General features: G+C 48.2%; 1 protein-coding gene across 1 annotated transcript in view; it reads right to left on the bottom strand.

Annotated features, from left to right (window-relative positions):
• MAX (MYC associated factor X) overlaps window positions 1–17,078 on the bottom strand; it is a 74,788-nt gene that overhangs the window by 12,171 nt on the left and 45,539 nt on the right. Inside the window, exon 3 of the mRNA XM_077256980.1 lies at window positions 9,483–9,606. Coding sequence (XP_077113095.1) covers window positions 9,483–9,606 — 124 coding nt within the window. The remainder of the gene's footprint in view (window positions 1–9,482; window positions 9,607–17,078) is intronic.

Genomic DNA, 17,078 nt, shown 5'->3' with positions numbered 1-17,078 from the left:
AGATTGGACAGGATCTTTTCCCTCAGACATTATCCTTGAGTTGGACACCCAGTTTCTCCATACAGATCATCATGTACAATGTACACCTCTTCTTCTGCTCTAATCCTCCAAACATAATATCTTGCATTGATTTGGGGTTTTTAGCATCTATAATGCCCATAGCAGCCCTTACAGTCTTAACCAATCCATCCGTGTCTTCTACATGGAAGCACAGCCTACCCCCTGCACTGCCATCAAAGGTTGAGGAAGAAGTATCAGATCCACATTCACCTTTTGCGCTGCATTTCTTCAGCCTTTCCTAGTAATTAAATAACTAGAAAAAAGGGCCCAATTAACATGGTGGACATTCACGAAGATCACTCACCACTTAGTTGCTTAGTAAAGGTACGGGATTCAGAGGCTGGGATCAAATCATACAATTGTTTTCCCCATGAGGCAGAAGATCCATGATCCACTCTGCTTCTCTGGCTGGCCTTATTGTCACTTCTTCTGTCACTCAGGTGACTGCTACTGATGGGCCTACTCTGACGCAGTTGTAACTGCTTCTGTTCATCCATGACTATAGAGGAGAAAAGAGCTGGAGCAAACTCACTCTTTAGCGGTCAGACCCCATTTTTAAATGAGGGACCGGCCACAGCATCTCCTCCTGCCTCCTCTAGACCTCCAAAACTGAAACTACCACTTCGGGTCAAAAGTCACCAGCTCGCTCATCATCATGGTGTGCCACTTGCAGAGCACCACGTGCATGTGCAGACCCGAGACGACAGTGGCGGACAGACACGTGGAAAGTCTTTGTCACTTGTGTCCGCATGAGTCCCCACTTGACCAGCAACAGCACATCCAAGACCAGACACTGGCGCTACAGGAAAGGAGCCGTTCTTCCAGGCAACCAAGCCGGCTCTGGGTAACCTCCTTCTGTTCCTTTTCCGCGCCTGGCCTTCAGATACAGGTTTCCTCAAGGACAGGAAACCAACTGATGCAAGGGAGAGGTTCAATCTATTCTATTCAGTAGGTTCCTATCCTTGATGGGTGGATCCTCTCTCTCTCGTATGGTGCGGTCATAGGGGAAAGGGAAAAGTGCCATAATGGAGTGCAAACATTGCTATAATGATTTGTGGATGCCATGTCACATTGGCAGAGCCTCGGAGATGCCAGAACAGCATAAGCCCCCATAAATAAACATTTTACAAACTACAACTCTTCAATTACTTCATCTGGGACTGCAATCATATTGACACCACAGGTATGTCACAAAATTCTATACTATTGGGTGGTGAAGAAAAAATAATTACATTTTTATCACTAAAAGAGGGATTTTTGGTTCTTACCGTAAAATCTCTTTCTTGGAGCCTTCATTGGGGGACACAGGTAACCATGGGTGTATGCTGTTGTCACTAGGAGGCTGACACTATGCAAATAAAGAAAAAGTAACTCCTCCCCGGCAGTATACACCCTCCGACAGGCACCAGGCAACTCAGTTGGTGCAAAAGCAGTAGTAGGAAAAGGTAATATAAAACTCAACCTATGTACCAACCCACAACAACGGCCAATTGGCCAACACGGTACAACTTCAAGGGAGGGTGCTGTGTCCCCCAATGAAGGCTCCAAGAAAGAGATTTTACGGTAAGAACCAAAAATCCCTCTTTCTTTCTCGCTTCATTGGGGGACACAGGTAACCATGGGACGTCCAAAAGCAGTCCCTAGGGTGGGATATTTTGCAGAAAAAAGAGGAGTTAGGTCGGCCGGTTAGAAACCGCCGCCTGCAGTATCCTCCTACCCAGGCTCGCATCCGCAGAAGCCTGAGTATGCACCTTGTAGAATTTGACAAAGGTGTGAATGGATGACCACGTTGCGGCCTTGCAAACCTGCGAGGCTGAAGCTTGGTGACGAACTGCCCAGGAAGCTCCCACAGCCCGGGTAGAGTGAGCCCTCACTCCCGACGGAGGCCGTTTGTCTTAAACACGGTATGCCTCCAGAACCGCCGAACAGATCCAACAAGCAATTGTGGACTTGGAGGCGGGGAGCCCCTTTCGCCGCCCTTCCGAGACGATGAATAGAGAATCGGCCCGACGAAAAGAGGCAGTTCTGGCGAGATAAATTTGGATAGCCCTGACCACATCCAACTTGTGAAGAGATTTCTCCAAGGGATGAACTGGGGAAGGGCACAAGGAAGGGAGGACAATGTCCTCATTGATGTGAAAAGCCAAAACCACCTTTGGTAGAAAGGAAGGAACCGGATGAAGAACCACTTTGTCCTGATGCAGGACTAGAAATGAGAAAGACAGGATAAGGCCGCCAGCTCCGACACTCTTCTAATGGAGATGATGGTGACCAAAAAGGCCACCTTCCAGGATAGAAACGAGAAGGAAATGTCCTGAATCAGTTCAAAGGGCGCACGCTGGAGGCGTCCAAAACGAGGTTGAGGTCCCAAGGCTCGACAGGACGACGATAAGGGGGAGCTATATGAGCGACCCCCTGGATGAAGGTTAGCACCTGAGGCAGGGAGGCCAGGTCTCTTTGAAATAGAATGGACAGAGCGGAAATCTGACCCTTCAAGGTGCTAAGGGAAAGACCCGAATCTAGACCCACTTGAAGGAAACTGAGAAGAGATGGAAGGGAAAAGGTCATAGGAAACAGATTGTTGTCCTGACACCACCGGAAAAAGGCCTTCCAACACCTGTGATAAATATGCGAGGAAGCCGGTTTTCTCACCCTTATCATAGTCTGGATGACGCTATGAGAAAAACCCGCGTCTTTCAGGACCGCGGCCTCAACGGCCATACCGTTAAATTCAGAGACCGAGAATTCGGGTGGAAGACGGGCCCCTGCGAAAGAAGGTCTGGACGATCCGAAAGCCTCCACGGAACGTCCGATAGCATGTTCACCAGTTCCGCAAACCAGGCCCTGCGAGGCCAATCTGGAGCTACTAAGAGTGCGGGGTCCCCTTCTGTCTTGATCTTTTTTACGACCCTTGGGATCAAGGGGAGGGGTGGGAACAGATAGGGCATCTGGAACTGAGTCCACGGGATCATGAGTGCGTCGCATCCGACGGCCATCGGATCCCGAGATCTGGAGACGTACTGTGGAACCTTGTGGTTTGCCCGGGAGGCCATCAAGTCGACGTCTGGGACGCCCCACCGCTGGCAAATCTGGCTGAAGATTGCGGGAAGAAGAGACCACTCGTCCGCCACGATGCCCTGGCGACTGAGAAAGTCGGCTTCCCAATTGTCCACCCCTGGGATGTGGAGGGCTGACAGAGAGGGAACGTGATCCTCCGCCCAACGCAGAATTTTTGCCACTTCCGCCATGACTTGTGTGCTGTGAGTCCCTCCCTGATGGTTTATGTAAGCCATGGCCGTGGCGTTGTCCGACTGAATGCGGACCGGTTGCCCTGAAAGGAGAGACTCCCAGCGGATGAGGGCTAGGAAGATGGCTCTGATTTCCAAGAGGTTGATAGGGAGGCGCGCCTCCTGAGCAGTCCAGCGGCCCTGGGCCGTGAGGTGGAGAAAAACTGCTCCCCAACCTTGGAGACTGGCGTCCGTGGTGATCACCTGCCAGCGGGGAGGGAGAAATGACCTCCCACGCAGAATGGAGGTGGACAGTGTCCACCAAGAGAGAGACTGTTTCACTCTGGGGGAGAGGCGAAACAGGCGATCCAGGGAAAGTGGATTCCTGTCCCAGGCCGACAGAAGGGCCAGCTGGAGGGGACGAGAGTGGAACTGGGCATAGGGGACCGCTTCCAAGGAGGCGACCATTTTTCCCAGAACCCTCATGGCAAGGCGGAGAGACGGAGGATTCGGGCTCTTTAGTGCCATGACCGCCCGACGAAGAGAAAGGAACTTCTCTTTGGGAAGAAAGACCTGAGCCGGAGAGGTGTCGAATTCCATGCCCAGGAACTCCAGCCGCTTAGATGGAATCAGGGAAGACTTCTGGTAATTGATTATCCAGCCGAGGCGAAGAAGTGTGTCCAGAGTAAGCTGGAGGCTCTGGCTGCAATCCCGACGGGACGAACCCTTGATCAAGAGGTCGTCGAGGTATGGGATTACCAGAATCCCCTTTGAACGTAGGATGGCCATGACAGCTGCCATGACCTTCGTAAAGACCCTGGGCGCAGACGCCAGACCAAAAGGGAGGGCCGTGAACTGATAGTGATGACCCTGGATCGCGAACCGGAGGAATCTCTGATGTCGTACGCAAATAGGGACGTGAAGGTACGCATCTCGGATATCCACGGAACACAGAAACTCTCCTGGTTCCATGAACGCGATCACCGAGCGTAGAGATTCCATCCTGAAACGCCGAATCCGGAGATGGCGGTTCAGCCGCTTGAGATCCAAAATTGGACGGAGAGAACCGTCCTTTTTTGGAACCACGAACAGGTTTGAGTAAAAACCCAAAAACCTCTCGCGATGAGGCACCGGAACTACGACTCCTGAGGCGAGGAGCGACACGACGGCCTAGAGAAGTCCTGAAAGGTGGGAGGGCTGTTTGGGAGGACGAGAGAGCAGGAAACGTCTTCCTGGGGGCGAAGAAAATTTTAACTTGCAGCCCGAAGTGACGATCTCCCTGACCCAGGCGTCGTCGACTACCGATAGCCACACCTCTGAGAACAGGAGAAGTCGGCCTCCCACCCTGTAGGGATTTCCAGGTGGGGGCGACCCGTCATTTATTAGAGAACCTGTGGCCCCGAGATCCAGATGGGTCTTGCGGGGGTGGCTCTTAGCTCTCCAGCGCGGTGGAGGCCTGAAAGAAGGTTTCCTTCGGTCCCCTTGTAAGGAAGAACGGTCCTGGTTGGGGTTTCCTGAGGAGGCGAAGGACCGAAAGGGACGAAAGGACTGGGGGCCCCTCCTGTTGAAGGGACGTTTAGGCTTGGACTGGGGTAAGGAGGTACTCTTACCACCCGTAGCGTCCGAGATCATTTGATCCAGCTGTGTGCCGAAGAGTCTAGAACCCTGGAAGAGCAGACCAGTGAGGGATTTTTTAGAAGCGGGATCTGCGTTCTACGCTTTTAGCCAGAGAATCCGGCGAATGGCCACAATGTTGCTGTTAGCCCTGGTGGAGCAGGCCGCTGCATCAAGGGAGGCATTTTCCTGCGTGAGATATCTGATCCGCCAAATCAGACAGTTCCTCAGCAGGAGCAGAGGCCAAAATGCCCCTGCACAGGGTTTTGGCCCAGGCTGACACAGCATTGGCTACCCAGGACGAGGCGAAACTAGGGCAAAGGGAGGCTCCGGAAGCCTCAAATGCCGATTTTGCTAATGCCTCGATTTGCCTGTTCGTGGGGTCCTTAAGGGAAGCCGTGTCCGGGATAGACAGAACCGTCTGCGAGGATAGCCTGGAGACGGGCGGGTCAACCTTAGGAGACTCGGACCATTTGGAGACAAGGTCAGAGTGAAAAGGGTATAACACGTCAAGCCGTTTCCTGCCAGGGAAACGCCTGCCAGGGTTTTCCCAGTGTGTAGAGGTAGTGTTGTTGAACTCCCTGTGATTAGGAAAAAACCTAGAAGGACGTTTAATCCATTAAAATGCAACGGAGACATCCTGAGAGCTCGCTTTATCCTCCTTAAGATCAAGCGTCTGAATGATAGCCGAAATAAGGCTATCAACCATCTCCTGTGTTTCGGAATTCTGATATGCATCAGAGTCAGATTCCGCGACTGAGAGGATAGATCAGACCTGACGTCCGCCTGCGAGGAGGGGGAACGGGCAGATAGGGGAATCCCGTCCAGGGAACTGGACGAGGATCTAGATAAGGTCCGTTTTCTGTCTCTTTTGTCCGGTCTGCCTCTGTGAGGGTCTAGGACAGGTGCGAGCGAATCGCCGTGTGAGGCGTTCGTGGCACTGGTGGCATTAGAGAAGCGGGATACGTTCAAGTGCCTGGACCAGGGACTGAGAAACCTTAGTCAGGTCGGACACTGATTGAGACATTGCAACAGCCCACTCCGGGGGAGGGGGGGTGCACTCATCCCGGGACCTAGGAGCTTCTTGAGGGGCTGACATGATGGGAGGAACGCAGGATAGGCAGAAGGGTGACGGCTGACCTGAGGCCCACTTTTTCTTACAGTGAGCGCAGGCGTAATGGATGGCCGTAGTGGCAAAGGCCGGGGTGGGGTCGGACATAGGTGGATATTACCTTGTCCTGGAGCGGAGAAGTACTGCCGGGAGGCGTAGACCCCGAGAGAGCAGTAGCGCTGAGCCTGCCGAAAAAAACAGTGACAGCGGCAGCCGCAGGTGCCTGTGTTCCCCCGAAAAACTTCCGTCCCACGCGGTGAACAGACGCTGACAGGGAGCAGGAAGCGGTAAAAAAAATGCCGGCCGCCACCAGAGGGCGATCAAGCGCCAAAGGAGGAGAAAAGCCGGGAGAGACAGAAAAAAAATGGCGGGCGCGCGCCTGCAAGTTTAAATAAAAAGGAGGGAAAGAATGCCGGCGTTTATGTGAAGCCTTTCCCCGCGGTTTAGCGCGTCCCAGCGCCAGAAAAAGCGACCCTCTCTCCTATCACAGGGGAAGCCTGGTAAGCTATATGGAGAAAGCTGCCGGGCAGGGTGAGGGAAGGAAGGGGAGCGGGGGGGGCTTTGTTGATTGAAGATCCCTTACCTGGAGATGAGGAACCATCAGGATCCCTTGTAGACTAGAGGGTCCTGGAAGAAGTCCTCCTTCCCGCGCCACGAACTCTCCGGCGCAGAAGACGGCGTCGGCCCCTAACCAGGGGGAGAGGGTCACTGGAAGTGACCGCCGTCTTCCTCTCAGAGGAGAGGGATGAGGAGGGGTAACGGGCAGGACTAGCCACCGAAAAAGGGTCAACCTGAACACCCGAAAGGGGACAAAGTCCTGCCCAGCGGGTCCGAGAGGGTGCGATGTCGGTGATACCACACTGCTCTCTCGGTCGCTCAAAGTGGGGAAATCAGGGTGAGAAAACTGCACCCTGTTACCTGAAGGAAAAATCTGAAAAAGAAAGGAAAGAAGTTAATAAACAAAACAAATCCCTGTAAAAGAAATGCGGATCTGGGGTTAGATCCAGGTCCGCCTTCTACAGACACTAAGCAAAAACTGAGTTGCCTGGTGCCTGTCGGAGGGTGTATACAGCCGGGAAGGAGTTACTTCTTTATTTGCATAGTGTCAGCCTCCTAGTGACAACAGCATACACCCATGGTTACCTGTGTCCCCCAATGAAGCGAGAAAGAAATACTGTTTACTCCCAATTTTTTCATTTTCATGAGGGAAAAATAGGTAAAAAAAAGTCCAATAATTAGTTACAATTTCTCCTGAACATGGCAACACCCCATACCTGGCTGTACAGTACTGTTTCAGCCACATGGAAGGGCTCAGGAGGGAAGGAAGCGCTATATGACAGAGCCACCGATGAGCCTAAACAATGACCCCCCCTTAACTAAGCCCTTATTTGAATTTACACCCCTCAGGGAATTCACCTATGGGTGCAGTGACGATTTTGACTCTATGGGCATCTAACAGAAATAAGCACCTAGCGAAAGCTGCAGAGTCAAAATTCCAAATCTGCAACTGTAGTGCCCATACATTGCGACCAGCTTGGGCTCTCCTCACTACGTTAATGTCATACATATGGATGCTAACTACGGTTCAAGCCCATTGTGAAACTCAGAACTGAGGAAGACATTGGGATTTGGGAGAACAGATTTCGCTGGATTTCCTTTAGTGGTAGCCTTACTGCTTTTCCAGAGCCTTTGTGCTACCAGTAACTTGGACACCCCCTACATTAATGTTAACAGGTAACGGACAAGATTGGGGACTCGATTTTTGTGGGTTGAGTTGAATTTTTTTTTTCTGGCGATTTGGGTTAAAGAACATTTTGGATCAGTTCACAGTTATCCCAAGCACTACGTTGAGCACTTATACTGAGGCTTCTATCTAAATCTCTGTAACACTGGGTTCAGACCCACAATAAATCTATTCACTAACGATGCAGCAGAGGCAATCCGGACTCCGTTTGGCCTCAAAGCTGTGGCGGACCGCGCTTTTGTACACACCGCCAAATCACAGGTCAGACAGCGTCCACATTGTGTCCATCTGCCTCATTATAGGGAATCTTCAGCAGGAGGTTCCGTATGAATCATGTATGTCAGAGAATTAAATGGAAAACCACGGTGTAAGCGCTCAGCGCAATGCGCAGGATAAATGTGAGCCGAGCCTTACTGTGATCATTGGGAGGGAGAATGAAAAAAAAATCAACAGCATGTGAAGAATTGGTTTTATTTATTTTTTCTGCAGTTCCTAGTGCGGTGTGGTATAAGTGATTAGACGACTTTACTCTTCGTTGTCGGTGCGATTAAAACGATACAATTTATATTGGTTTTGTATGTTTGGCTGCTGTTAACACTAAAAAAAATGCTCTCTCAACATAAAAAACACGTTGTTTTGCATTTCCATACTTCGAGAGCTATAATTTTTCCATATTTTGGACCACAGAGTCACATAAGGGCTTTTTTTGGCGTGACGAGTTGTCGTTTTTATTGGTACCATTTTTGGGCACATTACATATTGTGATTGCTTTCTTTTCTGATTTTTTGGGAGGCAGAATTAACAAAACCTGGTAATTCAGGACTTATTTGTTTAATACCGTTCACCATATGGTAAAATTGATTAGACGGCTTTATTCTTCGCGTCAATATGATTACAGAAATACCAGATGTACACTTTATGTTTTGGCGCTTTTACACAATAAATACAATGTTATAGAAACATATTTTTGCATCGCTTTATTCTGAGAGCTATAACTTTTATTTCTCCGCTGATGGAGCTGTATGGGGCTTTTTTTTTTTTTTTTTGCAACAAGATAACATTTTCAGTGTAAGGCCGGGATCACACACAGCGAGATACGGCCGAGTCTCCCAGGTTAAAACCAAGCTCTGGCGATGGCACTACGGAGCGGAGCGTGCAGCTCCATGTATTGCTGTGCAGCTGCACGCTCCGCTCTGGAGTGCCGGTGCCAGAGCAGGGTTTTAACCTGCGAGACTCGGCCGTATCTCGCTGTGTGTGATCCCGGCCTTACAATTTTTATTTCCTTTCATCGTTTTGTTCTCTTTTTATTCCAATTCTTTGGCAGTATGATGAAAAACCATAGTTCTTTGTCACTTTTTTTTATTAAAGGGGTTAACTACCATGAGCTTTATAGTTTGGGTTGTCCTGGATGCGACAATACCAAATGTGTGTACTTTGTTTATTTTTACATAAATATACATATTTATTGGTGTAACATTGTATTCTTTTTTGGCTTATTATTTTAAAAATATATATTTTTATAATTTTTTGAAACTTTAATTTTTACCACCCATTTGTTGGTCCTGTCAGGGTTTGCGTCCGAACCCCCACCCCCCAAAATGGGATTCAGGCGTGTACGCCAAAGAACATAGACTCTAATGGTGCCCACAGAGTGAACATGCGCTCTGATGTGCAGCATTTCTGACATGTGTGTCTACTAGAGGCGGACACTCAGATGCAGTCATACCTTGTTGTTCTAATAGAGCATTTTGTCTCTTTAGGTCATCGATGTCTTGCTGATGTGTGTGATTTTTCCTTCTCATATACTGTATATATTCTGTAGCTTTGTCCAGTATTTGAGCCCGTGAAGCCTAAAAGAGAGAGAAAGTAAAATGGTTTACACCTGATCACCAATTTTATTACCAGTCATTAAAAGGTATTGAAAACTGACACCAAGCTAACACTTTTATGTCAATTATTGCTATGTTTACAGAACGGAAGCCCCAGCACTTGTAGTGCTGGCAGATTGCTGATAAAACAGGAAACACCATCTAAAAGCCAGTGGCTGGCAAGTTACAGAACATAAAAGCTAGAACAGTTCCTGGACATATTAGGCTGATGTGCACGACAACACCAGTTTTAACTTGTGTGGGTTGAGGGTAAGATTATGGGTATATTACACTTGATCACAATTTTATTATCAGACATCTTAATTTAATAGAAAGTGTGACACTGAACTAACCTTGTTAGGTTCAATAAACCAAGCATTACCGTATTTTACGGATTATAAGATGCCCTTTTTTCCCCCAAAATTTGGGGGTGCGTCTTAAAATTCGAATATACCTTACTGGCCCGCAGTGGAGCGGGGTCCCAGGGTCGCTGCTGGGGGAGGCAAGACTGGCATGTTGCTGCAGGCTGGGATAAGGGGGTGTTTGGAGGTGCGACACTGCAGGTGTTTGGTGGTGCGGGTGCTCCGCCGACATTTTATGAAAGTCCGAGACCCCCCATTTCCATGGTTTACATTGCGGTGGAGTCTGGGTGCAACGCATGCACAAATGGAGGTCTCGGCACCAAGATCTCGGGAGATGAGCTCTCCATCTGAGCATGTGCCCCGGCCGACATTCTCTCACAGTCCACTGCAAAGCAAACCATGAAAGTACAGGGGCTCCAGGCTTTCACAAAATGTCGGTGGAGCCCCCATACCGTGAATGGCGAACAGTATGTTGTCTGCTGGGTGCTCAGATAGACAGATTGCTGGGTGGGGCTGGGAAAAACCCAGCGGTCATGGTGCACATCCGTACCAATGACAAAGTTACAGGGAGGTGGAAGGTCCTTAAAAATGATTACATGGAACTAGGAGAGAAGCTGAAGTCCAGGACCTCCAAGGTGGGGTTTTCAGGAATACTGCCGGAGCCACGAGTGTCACTAGAAAGACAGTGGGCGCTTAGGGAGATAAATAAGTGGCGCAGAAATTGGGGCAGGAAGGAAGGGTTTGGGTTCATGGAGAACTGGGCCGACTTCTCTGTCAGCTACAGGCTCTACCTCAATAGGGAGGGTGCAGCTGTGCTGGGGAAAAATGGTCAGACGGATGGAGGAGCTTTAATACTGGAGGAGGAGAGGGTAGTTGTGCAAACAAGGGGATAGATAGAGGAGACAGAGCGAGAATAGTGGTTAATGAGGATTTAGGGGTCTGGAACATGTAAGGAAAGCAGAGAGCAGAGTAGAAGCAATTAATGTGTTAATAGTATTGAATGTCTGCTGGCAAATGCAAGACAAAACAAAAATGGATGAACTGGAGACTCTTATGACCGTCACAGAATACGATGTGGTGGGCATTACAGAAACCTGGCTGGATGAAAGCCATGACTGGATAACAAACAGTGGGCTATACTACATTTAGGAAGGACAGGAAAGACAGAAAAGCTGGAGGCGTGTGTATATTCGTAAAATCTAACCTAAACCCTGTGCTCAGTGACGACATTGGGGGCGCTGTGACAATGTAGGGTCGCTATGGGTAAATGGACATGGGGATGGCAATAATGGAAAGCTGCTAATTGGAGTTTGCTACAAGTCTCCTAATATACAGGTAGAAGACGAAATGCTGCAACAAATTAAAAAGGCAGCAAACCATAATAGGGTCCTTATTATGGGGGATTTTAACTAGTCAGACATTCAATAGGACATAGAAGGTTCTGGTTGTGCTAAAGGCTGCAAGTTCTTATCCACAATTCTGGACAATTCCCTCTCAGCTGGTAGATGAACCGACCAGGGGAGGTAATCTGCTGGATCTGGTCCTGTCACATAGACCAGATAAAATCTCAGATCTACAGGTCAGGGAGCGTTTGGGAAGCAGTGACCATGATATGATACGTTTCAATGTAATATTCAATAAAACATTTAAAAGGGGAAATGTAAAAATCTGGAACTTTAGGAAAGCGATTTCAACAAAATAAGGGAAGAGCTTAACCCCTGCATCTATACATCCAGTTTGATAAGTACTTAACGACCTTAGACATATAGATAAGTCACTGCGATGCCGCTGGGTGTTCAGCTGACACCTAGCACTCACTGCCAGGAGCAATGCCCGCACCACTCCAGGCAGTTTATATCAATCGCAGCATTTAGAAGGGAGGCAGAGGGAGGGGGCTCCCTCTGTTCTATGATCGGCACCCCCGCAATGTCATCGCGAGGGGCCAATCGTTGCAATGGAGACCCCATGTCATCATGATGACAGCCAGGTCACCAGGCTCTAGAAAGTTAGTTAGATCATGATCAGGGCTATGATTTGTAACTGTGTGCACACAGCCTTACAGCTCTTATCACAGTGTCTTTTTGGTGCATTTTCACAGTGTTTTTGCAGCGAGGAAATAGGCCAAAGACGCTATGGAATCCTTATGCCAGCTAATTCACTAAGAATACTGATACTGGTGGTACTGTTCAGTGATAACGTCGGTCAGAGCACCAGAGGGGTCATTCTGTCAGATGTCTGCTTGACCGCACAGACATACTCTGACACGCAGCTGTGACCTGCGGTAAAACGCTTACCACAGGTCAGCAGGCATGGGCTGATGAGACTACTACTCCCATCAGGCTAAGGCCACTGTCACTGATAATAGTTACAGCAGGAGCCTCCGATGGGAGAAGTAGTCTTGTCAGCTGGCGCTTGTACTCAAACTTAAAAAAAAAAAAAAAAAAAAACACAAACATGTAAAATAATTAAATACATATTTGAAGGGAAGGTGCCGCATTTTATTTTTTGTATTAAAAATGATTGTTTATATAAACAATTATTTTTAATACAAATTTACATTTTCTAACTTTAACATTTTTTTTTTTATTATTAATTTTTTTTTTCAGCTACTGGGCGCCGCCATTTTGCTTTGCAGGAGTGTAAGTGTAGTTGCTAGTGTTGAGCGATACCGTCCGATACTTGAAAGTATCGGTATCGGAAAGTATCGGCCGATACCGGCAAAGTATCGGATCTAATCCGATACCGATACCCGATACCAATACAAGTCAATGGGACTCATGTATCGGACGGTATTCCTGATGGTTCCCAGGGTCTGAAGGAGAGGAAACTCTCCTTCAGGCCCTGGGAACCATATTAATGTGTAAAATAAAGAATTAAAATAAAAAATATTCCTATACTCACCTCTCCGACGCAGCCTGCACCTTACCGAGGGAACCGGCAGCGTTGTTTGCTTAAAATTCGCGCTTTAACTTCCTTACGTGAAGTCCCGGCTTGTGATTGGTCGCGCGCCGCCCATGTGGCCGCGACGCGACCAATCACAGCAAGCCGTGACGTAATTTTAGGTCCTTCAGGATTTTAAAATTACGTTCCGGCGTTGTGATTGGTCGCGTCGCCCATGTGACCGCGACGCAACCAATCACAGCAAGCCGTGACGTAATTTCAGGTCCTTCAGGATTTTAAAATTACGTTCCGGCGTTGTGATTGGTCGCGTCGCCCATGTGACCGCGACGCGACCAATCACAACGCCGGAACGTAATTTTAAAATACTGAAGGACCTAAAATTACGTCACGGCTTGCTGTCATTGGTCGCGTCGCAGCCACATGGGCGGCGCGCGACCAATCAGAAGCCGTGACGTCACGGAAGGAAGGAAAAGCGCGCATTTTAAGCAAAGAACGCTGCCGGTTCCCTCGGTAAGGTGCAGGCTGCGTCGGAGAGGTGAGTATAGCAATATTTTTTATTTTAATTCTTTCTTTTACACATTAATGTTGTTTCGATACCGATACCCGATACCACAAAAGTATCGGATCTCGGTATCGGAATTCCGATACCCGCAAGTATCAGCCGATACCCGATACTTGCGGTATCGGAATGCTCAACACTAGTAGTTGCACGACACTTACACTCTGCAAATACGGCAGCCCTGGGCATAGAGATCTGCGGTCGGCGTCTGACCGTATAGTTTACATTGAGCTGCTCCCTGCTGTGATCTGGCCACACCCCCTGAGCCATCCACAGCACAGCAGAGGCAGGAGATCAGCGCCATCTTCCTAGAGCTCACAGTGCATCTGTGAGCTCCAGCTTCCCAGGATAATCGCAGGAGCACTGCAGTTATAGGAGGAGGAGGAGACCAAGGACGGGAGGGAGAAAGGACTCAGCAGGGAGCCATGAAGTATCAGTGGGGGAGAGGCAATCTAATCCTATCCTTTGTGGTGCTGACTGAGCAGTTATCTCCTCCCATGTGTGTTACTGTGCTGACTGTGTATGTAATCCTCTCCTGTGTGATACTGTCTGCTGAGCCATGCATCTAATCCTATCCTGTGTGATACTAACTGAGCTGTGTATCTACTCCTCTCCTGTGTGATACTGTCTGCTGAGCTGTGTATCTAATCCTCTCCTGTGTGATACTGTCTGCTGAGACTTGTATCTAATCCTCTCCTGTGTGATACTGTGCTGACTGTGTATCTAATCCTCTCCTGTGTGATACTTTGCTGAGCCGTGTATCTAATCCCATCCTGTGTGATACTGTCTGCTGAGCCGTGTATCTAATCCTACCCTGTGTGATACTGTGCTGAGACTTGTATCTAATCCTCTCCTGTGTGATACTGTGTGCTGAGCCATGTATCTAATCCTATTCTGTGTGTTACTGTGCTGAAATGTGTATCTAATCCTCCCCTGTGTGCTATTGACTGCTGAGCTGTGTATCTAATGCTATCCTGTATGATACTCACTGAGCTGTGTATCTAATACTGTCCGGTGTGATACTGACTGCTGAGCTGTGTATCTAATCCTCTCCTATGCACTCCTCTCCCCCGTTATGTGTGATCTATATGATGGTATTATGTGAGAACTATAGGACAGTATTATGCGTGCTCTATATGGCGGTATTATGAGTGATCTACACTCACCGGCCACTTTATTAGGTACACCATGCTAGTAACGGGTTGGACCCCCTTTTGCCTTCAGAACTGCCTCAATTCTTCGTGGCATAGATTCAACAAGGTGCTGGAAGCATTCCTCAGAGATTTTGGTCCATATTGACATGATGGCATCACACAGTTGCCGCAGATTTGTCGGCTGCACATCCCAAAGATGCTCCATACAAGGCAGGATGGATCCATGCTTTCATGTTGTTTACGCCAAATTCTGACCCTACCATCCGAATGTCGCAGCAGAAATCGAGACTCATCAGACCAAGCAACGTTTTTCCAATCTTCTACTGTCCAATTTCGATGAGCTTGTACAAATTGTAGCCTCAGTTTCCTGTTCTTAGCTGAAAGGAGTGGTACCCGGTGTGGTCTTCTGCTGCTGTAGCCCATCTGCCTCAAAGTTCGACGCACTGTGCGTTCAGAGATGCTCTTAGGCCTACCTTGGTTGTAACGGGTGGCGATTTGAGTCACTGTTGCCTTTCTATCAGCTCGAACCAGTCTGCCCATTCTCCTCTGACCTCTGGCATCAACAAGGCATTTCCGCCCACAGAACTGCCGCTCACTGGATTTTTTTTTCTTTTTCGGACCATTCTCTGTAAACCCTAGAGATGGTTGTGCGTGAAAATCCCAGTAGATCAGCAGTTTCTGAAATACTCAGACCAGCCCTTCTGGCACCAACAACCATGCCACGTTCAAAGGCACTCAAATCACCTTTCTTCCCCATACTGATGCTCGGTTTGAACTGCAGGAGATTGTCTTGACCATGTCTACATGCCTAAATGCACTGAGTTGCCGCCATGTGATTGGCTGATTAGAAATTAAGTGTTAACAAGAAGTTGGACAGGTGTACCTAATAAAGTGGCCGGTGAGTGTATATGGCGGTATTATGAGTGATCTATATGGCGGTATTATGAGTGATCTATATGGCGGTATTATGTGTGATCTATATGGCGGTATTATGTGTGATCTATATGTTGGTATTATGTGAGAACACTATGGCATCGTTATTTGCAATCTATATGATGGTATTATGTGAGAACTATAGGACAGTATTATGTTTGATATATATGGCGGTATTATGTGAGAACACTATGGCAGTATTATCTTCATAAAGGGGACCCATTCTAGGGTGGTTCTGGTTGAGCAGCTGCACGCGAGTCTGGGGTAATAGAAGGGGCAGCGTGACCTCCAGTTAGGTGCAGTCAGGAGAGGGCTGGTGAGGCAGCTGAAGAGAGGGGTCTCATTTTTATCGTTACTATATAGCTACATTTCCTTCTCAGTGTCACCCCAGACTGCGCCTGTCGTCTCACTTTCACACATCGCCAGGACAGGATGGAGAAGACAGGATCTGAGGAGGGGAATGGGGTCTTTGCATGCAAAGTCTGGATCAGAACAGGCCATCAATCCACAGAAATGTTTCCTGGATTTCTGTGGAGCAGACAGTCCATCCATGTGTATAAAAGACATCCCTGGCTGCTCCGCGCACCAAACAGGGGGCCCACCCATAGACCAGCACACTGCTCTCCTGAAATACTCTGTGCTGCTGTCACCCTGCTCCCTCCACCACATATCTCCCAAAATCCTTGCTGCCTGCCATCCTCGGTGACTGTCTACTTGTCAGTATAACTCTGCAGTCGCCAATAAAATGGCTGCTCACTGGGTTCCTGAATGTTATCCTCTCTCATCCCCTAGCAAACACCAGAAGGGGAGGAGAGGAGTGACATCACACCATGTCAGCAAACTCCGCCCATAATTACTGCAGTGCAGTAATGTGAGCTAGTTGTACACTAGGTTTTTGTCAAATTTCATTAGCTGCTCCCCCTAGTGTTTAAAAGTGGAAATGCCAAACCTTTTAAAATTATTTTTCATATTTTACTAAATTATAAACAAATGATAATATTTTTTAAGGAAATTTAAACATTATTTCTTGACATTTTTTCAATCGCTGGGAAAAAATTTTTTTGATGGCACCTTCCCTTTAAATAAAAATAAGAAACACATTATATTCATCTAACACCAAATCCCCGATGCCCATGTCTCCTATAAAAAATAATAAACCATCATACACTCACCTGTCTGCCATAGTCCACATAATCCAGTGCGTCCAACGGCAATCTCACGTGTCAAACAGTCACATCGCGAGATGTGACTGCTCTAACCGGCGATACACTGACAGGAGGTAATTGCTCCCGCAGGGTATAGCACTGAGCTGCCGTGAGAGAGTTCACTGGAGTTCATCAGCTGATGAGCTCCGGTGCTCTCCCTTAGAGCACCACCGCTGCGTGAGAACTTTCTCATGCAGTGGTGGTACCGTAAGGGAGATCACTGCAGACAACTGATGAATATTGTGCTGTTTTATTTTATTTTTATTGCAGGAGACGTTGGCTTCAGTGGATTAGGCGTTCGGTAAGTATGGTTTAAGTTAGATTCAATAAAAGATTCTGT

This window comes from Ranitomeya variabilis, chromosome 1 (assembly GCF_051348905.1).
Source record: "Ranitomeya variabilis isolate aRanVar5 chromosome 1, aRanVar5.hap1, whole genome shotgun sequence".
Taxonomy (NCBI): domain Eukaryota; kingdom Metazoa; phylum Chordata; class Amphibia; order Anura; family Dendrobatidae; genus Ranitomeya; species Ranitomeya variabilis.
This window is presented reverse-complemented; position numbering and strand designations above follow the sequence as displayed.